The sequence below is a fragment of the Pteropus alecto genome, unplaced genomic scaffold (genome assembly GCF_000325575.1).
Source record: "Pteropus alecto unplaced genomic scaffold, ASM32557v1 scaffold25, whole genome shotgun sequence".
Taxonomy (NCBI): Eukaryota; Metazoa; Chordata; class Mammalia; order Chiroptera; family Pteropodidae; genus Pteropus; species Pteropus alecto.
Window position 1 is genome coordinate 34,689,291 of NW_006441955.1, and position 13,085 is coordinate 34,702,375.

Genomic DNA, 13,085 nt, shown 5'->3' on the forward strand with positions numbered 1-13,085 from the left:
TATTTCTAAATACAATTTATCAGCTTACTGAAACAAAGCCACTGTAAAAGTGCTTTTCATAGTTACAATATAATGGGAAAATACATCAGTCCAAATATTTTGTTGTAAAAAAGTTAACAAAACTGATCAAATCGAAGACAAAAAAAGTAGAACAATTATGATCTACTTTTTTAAAAATAAAAAAAGCATGCTTTGTATTTAGTTGCCTTTGTACTTTGCCTTATTAATATAAGAATATTTTTGTTTTTGTTTTTGGTTTTAGAAAATACCATCAAATATTCCCAGAAAAGACTTCATTTCATCAGCTTCATCTTCAGGATGATACCTACTGGCGGATAAAGGCAAACGTAAAAATAACTATGATTGTAACAATTTATTTTAAAGTACACAATAAATAATGTAATAATAAGTATAAAATGGATAAACTTGAATATTGCTGAGAGGTTAATACATCAACTGAACTTTAATATGCATGACCTTGTGGGAAGTCTATGAGGGAAAATTAGACTTCATAAACTGTTAAAAGTAGGGACTAAGTCTCTTAGATATTTCTTTACATGTATTGGAAAATAATGTCATTTAATCAATATGTGAACGGGTCTATAACTTATTCAAGAAGAAGGGGGAAACTGCTACAGAGTTAGCCATGAAAATGACCAACAGTTGGGGCACTGATTAGACTTAATCTGACTTTTTTTTCCCATTGAACCCTGTAGAATTGTGAAAGAACAGGGTTGCTGAAATACAACTTGAACTTTTGAAAAATTACCTGATCTCATTTGGCTTTTTAAGTGACTTTACCCTTTATGTTATCAACATACTGCATTCAAATTAGTAAAAGAAAAAAAAAACCTCAATATAATGGTTTAATTAATAGTATCAAGCATATATGTCCTCAAAAATTGGGACATTTGATGTTATAAATTATTGTAAGGAGTTTAGCTCACTAGGGGTTTAATATTTTAATATCTTTAAGGAAATAAAATGTTTAGGTTCTGATTTTTAAAATGAACCAAGGAAAAGAATGTTGAATTTTTCCATAAGAAGTTTTTATTGGTATATCTTGAAATGTCTTTAAAGAGTTCTTACCTGTAATCGATTTTGGTTTTACATTCACTGCTTCTAAAAAAGAAATCCACTTTCTTAACAAAATTTGAAGAATCTGATTTTTTTTCAGAGTGAGTAAAGCATAGCTTTTCAATCTCTGGTGATAGACTTTGTTTCCTTTGTTGTAAATGGACCTATATTTTGAGATTAAAAAAACAGCAATCATTGAAAATTTAACTTTCAGGCAGAATTTAAAACAGAAACAAAGAAGTGCATCTTCTTACAATATTTGCATGTCCAGCTTGTTGAGGTAATTTTGTCATAGAGGATGCACTGAACTTGGACGCAGCAGAATTTGATTGATAAATATCTAGCTTCTCACTTGATGAAAGAAAACAAAAATCAAAATTAATTAATTGTAAAATATGGCAGGTAATATAAACAAACCATTCCAATTTAGATTAATAGTGGTTCTTTAGGGAATATGATTAAAGTTTATCATATTTATCACCATAAGAATTCATGCTATTTCTTAGATTCATGGAAATCTTGGTATATCTCCTTTCTTTTAAACAAAATAATTGATATATTCCAAATTAGATAAGAATACTATTTTTTAAGGGCCTAGAGAAATAATCATTCAATAATTTTCTTTGAAATTGGATCTTATGCTTAATTGTCTATCACCTAGCAGTCTGTAAATATTTTCTAAATTTCACTTGCTTAATTTTTAATCTCCTTTCTCTATTCTGGTATCACTGCAGGTAGACATCTCTAGTTATTTTCCTTTGTGTAGCTAACTGTATACTAGAATTCACCTTTAATCTTCTGCATTAAATTAATCCATTAAAAACATGCATTATTCACTTCCACATACCAGATATTGTACTAGGAGCTGGGTGTAAAGTGGTAAACAAATTCTTACGGAGTTAAAATCTAGTGAAGGAGCAGACAATGAGTAAATAATAACTATACATAATTACAGATCCTGAAGTAATACAAAGGAAATTAATTGAGTACTATTATAGGAAATAACAGTGGGGAGGCATAAACCCACTTGAAAAAGATGGTTGTGAATGCTTCTCTCAGGAGGTGACAATTTAAGCTGATACTAATAGGCTAAAATCTGACTGCCATGCAAGGAGTAATAAGCAGTGGGTAGGGGTAGGGAAGAATCATATATATTGATGGGATCTTTTTGTGTTTGATTAAGAGCAAGGAATTAAAGTAGTAAAAGGGTGTAAGAAGAAAAGCATGTTTCCTTTCCACCCCACATTCTCAGGTCCTGTAGGCCTTCTTCCCGTTGGCGACTTCTGACACCAGTTTCTCAGAGGCTTCTCAATAAGATTCCTTTTTAAACCCACTTATTTTCTATTGGCCACTTTTAAACTCTCCCAAAATTATTTATAGCTTTCTAAAGGTGTGGTGCACAAAACTGTTCATGTGCTTTTTTTTTTTTCTTAAATGCCTACAGCACCCGGTATTCCTAGGTGGTCTCCCATCCAAGTACTAACCAGGCCCAACTCTGCTTAGCTTCCAAGATCAGACAAGATCAAGCACATTCAGGGTGGCATGGCCATAGTGTTCATGTATTTTTTTGATCTTTCTACTTCCTACCCAATTTTGCTTCTCTCTGTTCCTCTTTGATGCTTCTAATTAGTTTATTCTGTAGGACTCAGAGTTAGAACCAATAAATGGAAATAACAACAAATATTTTTAAAAGCTATTGAATGATATGAGAGATCCAAACACGGAATGAGCATTTCGGAGTAAGTTCCTGGTCAGTGGAGTTCTCTTGGTAGAGATGGCATGATTTCTTGCCAGTGATGTTGGATGGTGATTCAAGGATCCAGTGGTAGGGAGATTAAATGACACTTAAATTAAGCCCCCTTCAGCTCTAAAATTCTCTGAAATCTATGATTCTTTGATGTTGATGATCAGTAAAATTAGTAAATCATAGCAAATATACAAAAATATACCGCAAATTTAATATATATATTTTTTAACACAGTAGAAATAAATAATCCTTCAGTAAGTTGGACCCTGAATAAAAAGTTGTCAGAATTTCTTCCCTTTGGGAAAGTTTTGGCTGTGGTTATAATTTCTCTCCCTTGACTTCTAAACACGTCCAATATTCAAATATATCTTGCATTTCTGCAAAAAATATTTCAAGTTGAACATTTCTAAAATTATTGCTTCCTTTTCCAAATGTCTTATGTGTTTTATATTCTCAGGTCACATCTCCATCTACCCACTTGCCATTTTATTCTTCCCTCTTCCTCGATTACCATATCCTATCAACTGCTAAATCTAATCTGTGTTATCTATGAAATATTTCAAAATTCCAACTCTACCTCTCAGTTTTTATCATCTCAGCCCTAGTTTGGGCCTCATCATAGACTTTCTTAAATTGGCCACCATGCCTCTGGTAGTTCCACCCTCTACAATTCATTCTATATATCATATCATATCACTACATTTCATTCTACAAATCGTTAGAATGATTTTTTTTCCTGATCAAACATTATTTGGTGATTAATGAATGATCTTGGATGGCTCCTCATTGCCTACTATGGAGGCCGAAAACTAGAGGCCTCTAGGCTATATCTGGCCTACAGACGTTATTATTATTATTTTTGGAGGGGGAATGCTGGAGATTTGACCACATTTTTAAGAATTAGTTGTTAAAATTTAAAAGTCAGGAGATATCGCATAAAATTTTAGATTCCTAGTTTTTTCTTTTTTGAAAATCAGAGTATTTGACAACACTAAAATTCATTTTCTGCACAGCAACAACTTGTTGGAGCTGAGTAGTAGTTGCTCTCTTTAGATGGGACACTCTACAGTTGGCCTTGGCCCACCAAGTCCTGAAGTCAGTTTGAGTCTATAATCCCTGACCTACTAGATTCTGTACAGATGTTTAAGTATAGCACTCAAGGCTCTTTACAATCAGTCCTCATCAATCTCAGCCTTAATGTTGTGGCCACCCAGACCATACTTAACTGACTCTTTGAACATGGATGACTTTTTAAGCCTTATCCCTTTACATATGCTCCTTCTACTTGGAATGCTTTATTGAACTATTCAGTTTTCAAGTCTTGTGAAAAATGAAGATTCCTGGGCTCCAGCCCCAGAGACCATGATTCAGCAAGTTTAGCGTGAGGCCTAAGAATGTGCATTTTAAATATCACCCTTTAGGTGATTCTGATGCACTTAGAGACATACGACTCTAAGAATTAAGAGGGTTTAGTCTGGCTAATACATTTATAGGTACTCTGACATCTTGAGTTGATGCCCATTTTCAATTATGTATCAGGAGAATACAAAGTAGTAAAAAGTTATATATGGATATTCCAAACCTAAGTACTAAAACTTGCCTGTTTGACATTTCTCTTTGGAATTTGCTCTTTGACTCTTGGAGGAATAGCTCACTTCTCCTCGTACTTGAACTCAAAGTATTTCCAAATCCTATATAAAGAGATAACATTTTGAAATAAAATGCCAGGAAATAGCTGAATGGAGCTTTTCGCAAGTTCTAAAAGGGCTCTCTCCAACAGATATAACCTGGTTAAGAAAGGAATAAATAATTCTTCTCAATAATTAAATTAAATTTACATAGAGAAATAAGAGAGTAAAGCTAAAAGAGTAAAACCACAAAACATGTAGGTTAGTTTATTAGTCATTATATTAAAAGGTCCCCAAATCACATTTATTTATTTGTTTGTTTATTTGTTTGTTTATAATTCGCTTAAATGAGTATGTTGCTCATTCAATATTTTAAATGGTCTACATGTAATTAAGTTCATTAAAAGTGCTCTATACATGCGGGAAAATGACATTTATAATGACTGATTTTCCCATTGGATTAGGCTACCTCAAAGGATCAGAACAAATTGCCTTTCAATTTGCAGTACTTTTAATTTTAAGGTGTGGACCAGTAGTTTTATCTGGCATTACAGGAAATTGTGCCTACTGACTCCCTCATGTCATAGATTTTCCTGGCCTATTTTGTGAAGGTGGTAAAATCCTACTCCTTCTGAAAGTAGTATTAACTCTTTAGGTAATTCTTAAAGCCCTGAAACAATATTTCAACTTCTAATTGCTTCTCTTAGAAAGCTATTAAAAAGAGAATTGGGGTAGTACATTAAGGGGCAACTATAATTCTGAGGGCATGATTTCCTTCTGGCAGCCATCATGGGAGACAGTGTCTCCATCTCATTGTCTTGTCATACACCTACGAAGATTTTCACTTCTCTGTTTAAGTGAAATAGAATAAATTTGCCAGTAACTCAAAGAATTAAATCCCATTATCCAACACGGGAGAAACTATTCCTTTCCTATTTATTACTTATACCTGAAAAGTCAATACTTCTACTAGAAATAAAAATTATATTTTCTCTACCAGCAGACGAATACTTTTAAAAAGGAAATATTTTTGTCTTTCACAAACATTGGCAGACCATGTACGATCTTAGCGTGGAAAGCTGGATAGTATGTTTAATGAGGAACAATTCAATAAATAATCTGAATTTGAATAGGGTCTTTAAAAAGGTAGCGGGGAGCAATAGAATAGAAAAAGCTCATTCACTATATCATCATTATGGAATAACCTTCACCTCTGTCTTTAGGAGAAAAAAATGCTGTTTGTGGAAGGATCACATTTTCAGTTTTGCTAAAAATTATAATCTTAACAAACCAAAGCTAGTTAAACAAGCACATTAAAAAGACAAAGAAAATTCATCTCAGAAACTGAACTGAAAAATATTTAAAGAAATTCTCATGAAATTATTTCATGCTAAAATACAATTTTACCTGATATTTTTGTCTTCTTATTATCAACTGGAAGGCTAGTAACTTCTATTAAGCTTTCATCATCAAAATCATCCCAAACTTCATTTCCCAAGTCAAAGTTCACATTCAAAACTTCTGAAAATGGAGAGTTGCTATTATCAGCATCCGTCAAATTCTGGTTCCCAGGTACATTAAGATCTCTGTTAAATAGCACTGTTCGAAGAGCTTTCTCATTTGAATTTGTAGAACAATTCCATCTAGAAAAATCTGTCATGTGTATGTATAAAAGAGTATATGGCATAAGAATCATTATTTATTGATAAACGAAACACATCTTTTAACTACTAAACAGAGGTCTTGAGTAATAGTTTTCAAAAACATTGGGTCAAGCATTGTTGAATACTATGTTCAACCAATTCTTTTTACTAAATTATACATACTGATAGTTGGACTAAACTTAATTTTCAATAGATTCTTTTAGACTGAATTAATTTTCCCTCTTAATTCCTACATGAGAATAACTCTACTTGATTATAATATCTTTGATTATAATAGCTTCTAAAATGTTCTTCCTCCCTCTAGCTCTTCTCCTTACAACTTAATTATATTTTTTGAAATATATTTGTCCAAAATATATCCTAATTTTTCTCCTGCTAAAAAATCCTGTGTTATCCATTGCTTAAAGCCTGGGCTTAGAGCCAGACTTCCTGGGTGAAAATTCCACCTTTCTCATTTACTAGTTCTATGATCTTAGACAAGTAATTTAAAGTCTCTGAGCCTAGTTTTCTCTTCTGCAAAGAGGGAATGATAATAGTACCTACAACATAAAATTGTTATGGGGACTAAGTGCCTTCTCTTGTGCAGTTTTCCATGACAGTGTGCTAATAAATGTTTAATAACCGTTTCTCAAAAATATGCATATATATACACACATATAAGTTTATTATATGCATTAAATGCATTTATTATATGTAAAGGATATGTAGTACACAATTCACATACAATATACAGCATGCTTCATTGTAAATTCCATATATCTAATTAATTCTCACTGAATGTTTTCATTGACATCTATGGTTGCAACTGATAAATGAATGTAGTTCTCGCATGAATGCTATTTAATATTTTTGTTGACTTTAAAAAGTAAGATGAAAGTAAAATACCAAAGATGTATGTTGGGACTTCACCCATTCATCCACTGGCTTAAACAACTTCTTTGCTGAATTAGATAATAGTTTTCAAATATTAGAATAGTCCCTCAGTTGTTTTTTTTTTTTTTCTATTCACAGTGTAATGGCTATAGACACAACACACTGTTAAATTTAATCTGCATTACTAACAATTGTTCATCACTTTCCTAATTCTAAACAATAAACAAAACAATAAATCAAGCTCTGATTTGTAGTGTTTGCTGATTTCCATGGTATAAATACTCCCACTGTAGTTGATTTTTAGGCCACCATCATGAAATTACTGAATGCAAACTTGAGAAGAAATGCATAATAGCACCCCATTAGATACAAATATAGAAGCAAATAATCTCAAGAACACAGATAATGAAATGTGGAATAAATAGGAAGTGATTAGTTTTGCCTATGTATAGCCTCTGTTTTAAATATTTTAACTAAAAGTTAATATAATTAAACTTTTAACAAGTTGAAAGATTTCCCAAAACTTAATAATCTCTCACAAGCCAGTACAAGTTTGCTCCAATAAACTACTGTGTTTCCTTCACTTTAAATATCTTCAACCCTCTTCTTTACCTATCCAAATCCTACTTTATCCTTCAACTGTACTTATAGTGCCAGTTCACATTATTCTACTTTTACATATTGATATATATTTGCAATATAATATGTACTAAAAACAGAAGTAGGTATAAAATACAATGGGAATACGAAGAGAACAGGACCTAAACCTAGAACGGAAGTCAAAGTAGATGCCTCTAAGATGGTAACATGGTAAGATGGTAACACTGGAATTTGAGTTTCATGGAATGTGATTTTGGAACAGGGCAAGAAGTCAAGTCAAGATATTCCATGAAGGCAGAACAGCATGTGAAGTAACAGCAGTAAGAAAGACCAGAGAACATTTGGAGAACTATACACTTTCAGAATTTCTGGAACACAAAATAGAAGACAAAGCCCATTGAGATTGCACAGGCAGTTAAGTGCCAGATTATGTTGAAGTTTTTTTGCCTTGTTAAGGAATTTACTTCATTTTTCTTATAGGCAACAAATAACTATTGAATATATTTTAGCAAGAGATTTACATGGTCAGATATGCCTGTTAGATAACTTTGAAGAATTATGGATTAGAGTATAATGAGACTGGAAGAAAAAAGTAAGAAAGCCATTGCGATAAGTAAGAGACAATGAATGCTTAAGCTAGAGTATCAGCAGAAGATATAGAGAGGAAAGAATAGATAGAGATGTTGAGGTAAAATACATATGACTTGGTGATTAATTACATGCGAGGTAAGATATTTAGGCTGACTCTTTCCTGCCTTTAGCAGCTTGGAAAAAAGAGAGGATTCTTTCATTGAGCTAAGGGGGGAAAAAGGAGCAGAGTGAGGTGTAGAGAAGATAGAAAAAGTTCAGATGCTGAAATGTTAACTTTTAAAGTAGATATGTCCAGAAAAGTGATGTGTGTAGATGGAGCAAGGGCTAGAAAGAAAGATCTAGATGGGAGTATAGATTCAGAAATCATCCGATGATAGCTAGGAATTGAAGACACACACAGGCTTGGGTGATATTGTCTAAGAAAAGTATAAAGTGAGAAGAATGTAGAAGCAAAAAAAAAGAAAAGAAAAGAAAAGAAAGAAAGAAAGAAAGAAAGAAAGAAAGAAAGAAAGAAAGAAAGAAAGAAAGAAAAAGAAAGAAAGAAAGAAAAAAGGAATCTTTTTGCAACATTTACAGTAACAAAAGTACAAACAGTTCAAGAAGTGGTAGGAAATCCAATAGAGTGTTTACTGAAACCAAAGGAGAGCATTCTAAAAGAAAGGAAAGAACAGATGTGTCAGATACTACAAAGATCAAAGAAAATAAAAAATTGAAGAGTTCACTGAATTCAGCACTTAGGAGATCTCTAAATGGCCTGAGCAAAAGCAGTTTCAAAGGAGTGATGGAGGACCCAAATTTCAGTGAAGAGTGACCAGGAGGTAAGGAAGTGAGCACAGTGAGTATGAATTGCTCTTTCAAGAATTTTTGTTTCAATGGGAAAGCAAGAGATAGAGGGCGTAAAGACTACTGATTCTGCTTTTCATCTGCCTGGCATGCTTTCCCTTCTTTTAGTAGAAATATCAAGTCCTTTGGGAAATTGCTTCCACCATTCCATGCAATCATGGTGAGGGTGTCATTCATGATACTTTGGCTTCCCCAGGGCCACAGAGGTGTAACACATGACCCAATCCCCAAGCTACAGGGATTGATCAAAGGGTGAATACTAGACTTAAATGAGGCCGGTCAAAATGAACTCTGCTCTGCCAAAGCTAACAGAGAAAACTGCATTTTTCTACTGAGGCTGCTAAACTGAAAAGATGTGAGTTAGAGGCACATTGCCATGGGAGAAAGCCTGTTTAAAAAAATAAAGCTAATTAGTACCCAGAATATCTAAAATATGGAGAGAAAGCCAGAGGTATAATAAGATCATTTGAGTGCCTGGATCTAGAGAGATTAAACCCAGATACATAACTGGACTTTTTAGCTTACATGAGACAATCGGTTTCCTTTTTTTTGGCTTAACTCACTTTGAGTAGAATTTCTGTCACTTACAATCAAAAAGGTTGTGACTAGCTAGATAGGGACATGAAGCTGAAGAAAGAAGAGACTTGAGTATATGCTGAAGAGAAAGAGACAATCGGGAAGAGAGCTTAAAAATATGGGAAAGAGGAGGATAAATGGTCTCCTAAAGTCCCAGGAAAGGCAGGACTGGAAACACTAAGATTACAGGTGGAGGGCTAAACCTTGAATAAAATAAAAGATGATTCTTCTTTTAAGACAAATAGAAAGTTAAGGATGGAGACAGAGAAATATGTAGTTGTGGTGTGGAAAGCTGAAAGAGTCATACACTATGGGTTCAATTTTCAATTCTCCACTCATAAGTAAAAGTCAATTTCATTTTACAGAAATGGCATTGGACTGGGAATCAAGAGATATGGGCTCTATTTCTGGCCCTGACCCTGCAATTAATTAGATATGTGATTTTGGGCAAGTCATTTAATCTCTCAGAGTCTTGGCTTCTTTCATTGTAAAATGAGAAATTGCACAAAGGTCCCTTACAATTTAAATTTTGTAATTCAACATGCTTTCTCATATAAACATGCTTTCTGACATCTTTCTTCTTGAAATTGGAATATAGATGATAAAAATTTCTATATTTTCCTAAAAACATTCTAAGAGCAGTATTTGAATACATTTAAAGCATGTTTTGTCACCAAAGACTAATGAGTAAAAAATATAATATACCCAATTACTAATAATAATAGTACCAAATACTATAAGAGCTTAACATACATTATCTCATTTAATCCTAAAAATTCCTAAGCTATAACCAGATGAGTGTACTGAGATAAAATGGATAAGTATAATATGAAAGGTTACACGACAACTAAATGGCAGAGCTAGAGTCTGAACCTAGACAGATTGTTCCTAGATCCAGTGAATTTAACTATTATACTATACAGTTCCTTCAAAAAAAAAAGGAAAAAGAAAAAAGAAACAAAGAGTAAAATGTAGGCTCATTCAGTAAAACAGGGATACAGTTATTATTGGAGGTTAAAGTATCTAGATGAGACTTTAATATAAATTGGATTTGGAATAGTGGGTGAGAAAGAAATAAAAGTAGAAAAACTATGTAAAAACAACATGAAAGTAAGCAGAGGGAAGGATAAAGTCTGGTATGGAGAAGAGCAGCGAATAGAGCAGCAGTACAAGGAGTAAGTTAGAGGACTGTAGGTTGAGGGGAGATAAAAACAAGACAATCTTATACCTTCTATGCATTTTGTAATAATATTCAGGCTTTGAACAAGTTGAATAAATGCTCTAATACACTAGATGAGATAAAGGCACTTTACTTGATCTTATACTGGGCCTAATGGTGACCATGGTGTCATAGGAAGTGGTGGGTACTCCAGACCTTGCCTGCCTAAGATCGTAAATTATGATTAGAGGAAGCATAAAGTGACAGCTTGATGGAAAGAATGGCAATAGATGCCCCAAGCTCACCACTTCTACATACAGCTACTTGAACAAACAACTGTATGGCCAGGATTATTTCTCAAACATTTTAACAGACTGGTTATTAATAGCGTGACCCAGAAAAATGTTGCTATTAATGAATGGCAGGATCCAGGGTAATGATGAACCAAGCACAATGCTGAAAAGTTTATTTGTATTATCTCATTAATTTAATGACAGATATAGATAAAAAGCAAATCTAGATTATGTACTAGCTATAACCTACAAACTAGGTTATAGTCTTATATTATTATAGAAATTTTAAGAATCATAGGTTTTAGAGATATTAAAGGTCACTCAATTTAATCTCTTAATTTTAAAGATAAGACTAAGGCCTAAAGAGAATAAATAATTTTCCCAAGGTCTTACAGCTATTTTGTAAAACTGGACTAATTTTATAAACAAAATTATTTTAAATAATTCTAAAGATATATAAAAGTAATAGTTCAGCATTTTAATACTTTTTGTAGCCAAAAATCCCTTATTTTCCCAGCCTTTCCTTCTATTGTCTTTAAATAAAAATAGTCAACACTATGTAGGGAAGAGATTTTTAAAAAAATTTGTAACAGACATAGCAAGACCATCTGAAATAACAGATCCAAAGAATTTGAAACTGGTTCAATAACCCAAGAAAAAAAATGTTGCCAAGTTAATAATCATAATAATTTAAGATGTTGGTTTTTCATTAACATTATTTGTCAGTCCAAAATAATGATAAATCATATTCTCTCTCAAGTCAGTATCAACAGTAATTTACCTTTGTCTTGATATTCAGATGGTTCTTGTTGAACATTTACACAGATTTCATGCTGATCCCTCTGCTCCATTATAGAAAATTCAGGCATGTTTAAATATTCTGGCCTTTATAAAGATAAATAAAACCATAAAAATTTAAAGGAAATATTAAAATCAATATGACTTTGGAAAATACTTATTTGTATAAACGAAAAAAAAAAAAAAGGTTCACTCATTCAACACTTCTATAATAAACTGTACCAGCCTGGGTAGTAAAGGGTAAAAAATAGGTGTTTAATGAAAGCAACAGATACTTAATCATCTCTACATGCCCCCTATATGTAGATATCTGCTATCTGTGTATAGCCTTAAAAATCTATTGCTAATGCTACTTCATGTTAGATAAAAAAGCTAGAATCTCTTGAAGTGGTGTTGGCATCCGTTCTGATTGGTCAGTGGCTGTTCTGTACTGGTTAAGTATATTAAATGTCATTCCTGCATATAAAATTCCCTTATCTAGAAGGGAAATGACATACACTATTGCCTTCTAGACATCACAATATAGGTAAAGAACATTGAGTTATAATCTAGGGCTTTCTGTTTATTAACTAGGAATATGAGCTTTGGTTATTTCATCTATAAAATGGAATAAAAATATCTCATTTTATGAGCCAGTTTCTTCTTAAGAGCAAAAGATATAATATATAAGATATAAAAGTAAAAATTTTAAATTATAAAGAATTTTATAAATCTGAGGTATTATTAATATAGAGTGGGCCCCTAAATGGAAAAGATTAGACTTTGTGTACCAACATGAATTCTTTTTTTGAAAGTATATTGTCACCTGTTAAGTTTAGGAGGCAGAGAGAGCCTGAGGGCATGACATATAGGATGAGTAGTTTCCCAGGGAAGAGATTAGTCAATGAATGTTAAAGTATTCTCTAACTGTAGAGTTCTAAGTAAATTTAGGGTATGAAAGACAATGAAACTCTTATGATATCATTACTTTTTATGGAATCAAATTGTGATGTGAATGTAGCTACTGACCACCTTTCTTTGAATAAGTGATTATTTGGAGGAACAGAGAGTTTATAATTAATATTGTACCTTAGATATTAATATTATATTTGTACCTTGATATACTGAGAAGGGAAGGTTTTGGAGTAAAACCAAACTCTTTAAGGTCCACACTTGGAGATTTATTCATTTGTATCTATTAATGAAAAAATAGATAAAAGTTCAACTACCAATTTCACATCAATACCTTTTAACAAA

At 32.6% G+C, this 13,085-nt stretch overlaps 1 protein-coding gene and 1 pseudogene across 1 annotated transcript in view; both read right to left on the reverse strand.

The window, feature by feature from the left end:
- Window positions 1-258: 258 nt before the first annotated feature.
- HFM1 (HFM1, ATP dependent DNA helicase homolog) overlaps window positions 259-13,085 on the reverse strand; it is a 79,277-nt gene continuing 66,450 nt past the window's right edge. The window contains exons 32-38 of the mRNA XM_006919399.2: window positions 12,944-13,023; window positions 11,833-11,936; window positions 5,860-5,973; window positions 4,426-4,515; window positions 1,332-1,444; window positions 1,090-1,241; window positions 259-328 (exon numbers count right to left, since the gene is read on the reverse strand). Of these exons, the coding sequence (XP_006919461.1) occupies window positions 259-328; window positions 1,090-1,241; window positions 1,332-1,444; window positions 4,426-4,515; window positions 5,860-5,973; window positions 11,833-11,936; window positions 12,944-13,023 (723 nt within the window). The remainder of the gene's footprint in view (window positions 329-1,089; window positions 1,242-1,331; window positions 1,445-4,425; window positions 4,516-5,859; window positions 5,974-11,832; window positions 11,937-12,943; window positions 13,024-13,085) is intronic.
- LOC112485883 lies at window positions 2,513-2,631 on the reverse strand (annotated as a pseudogene).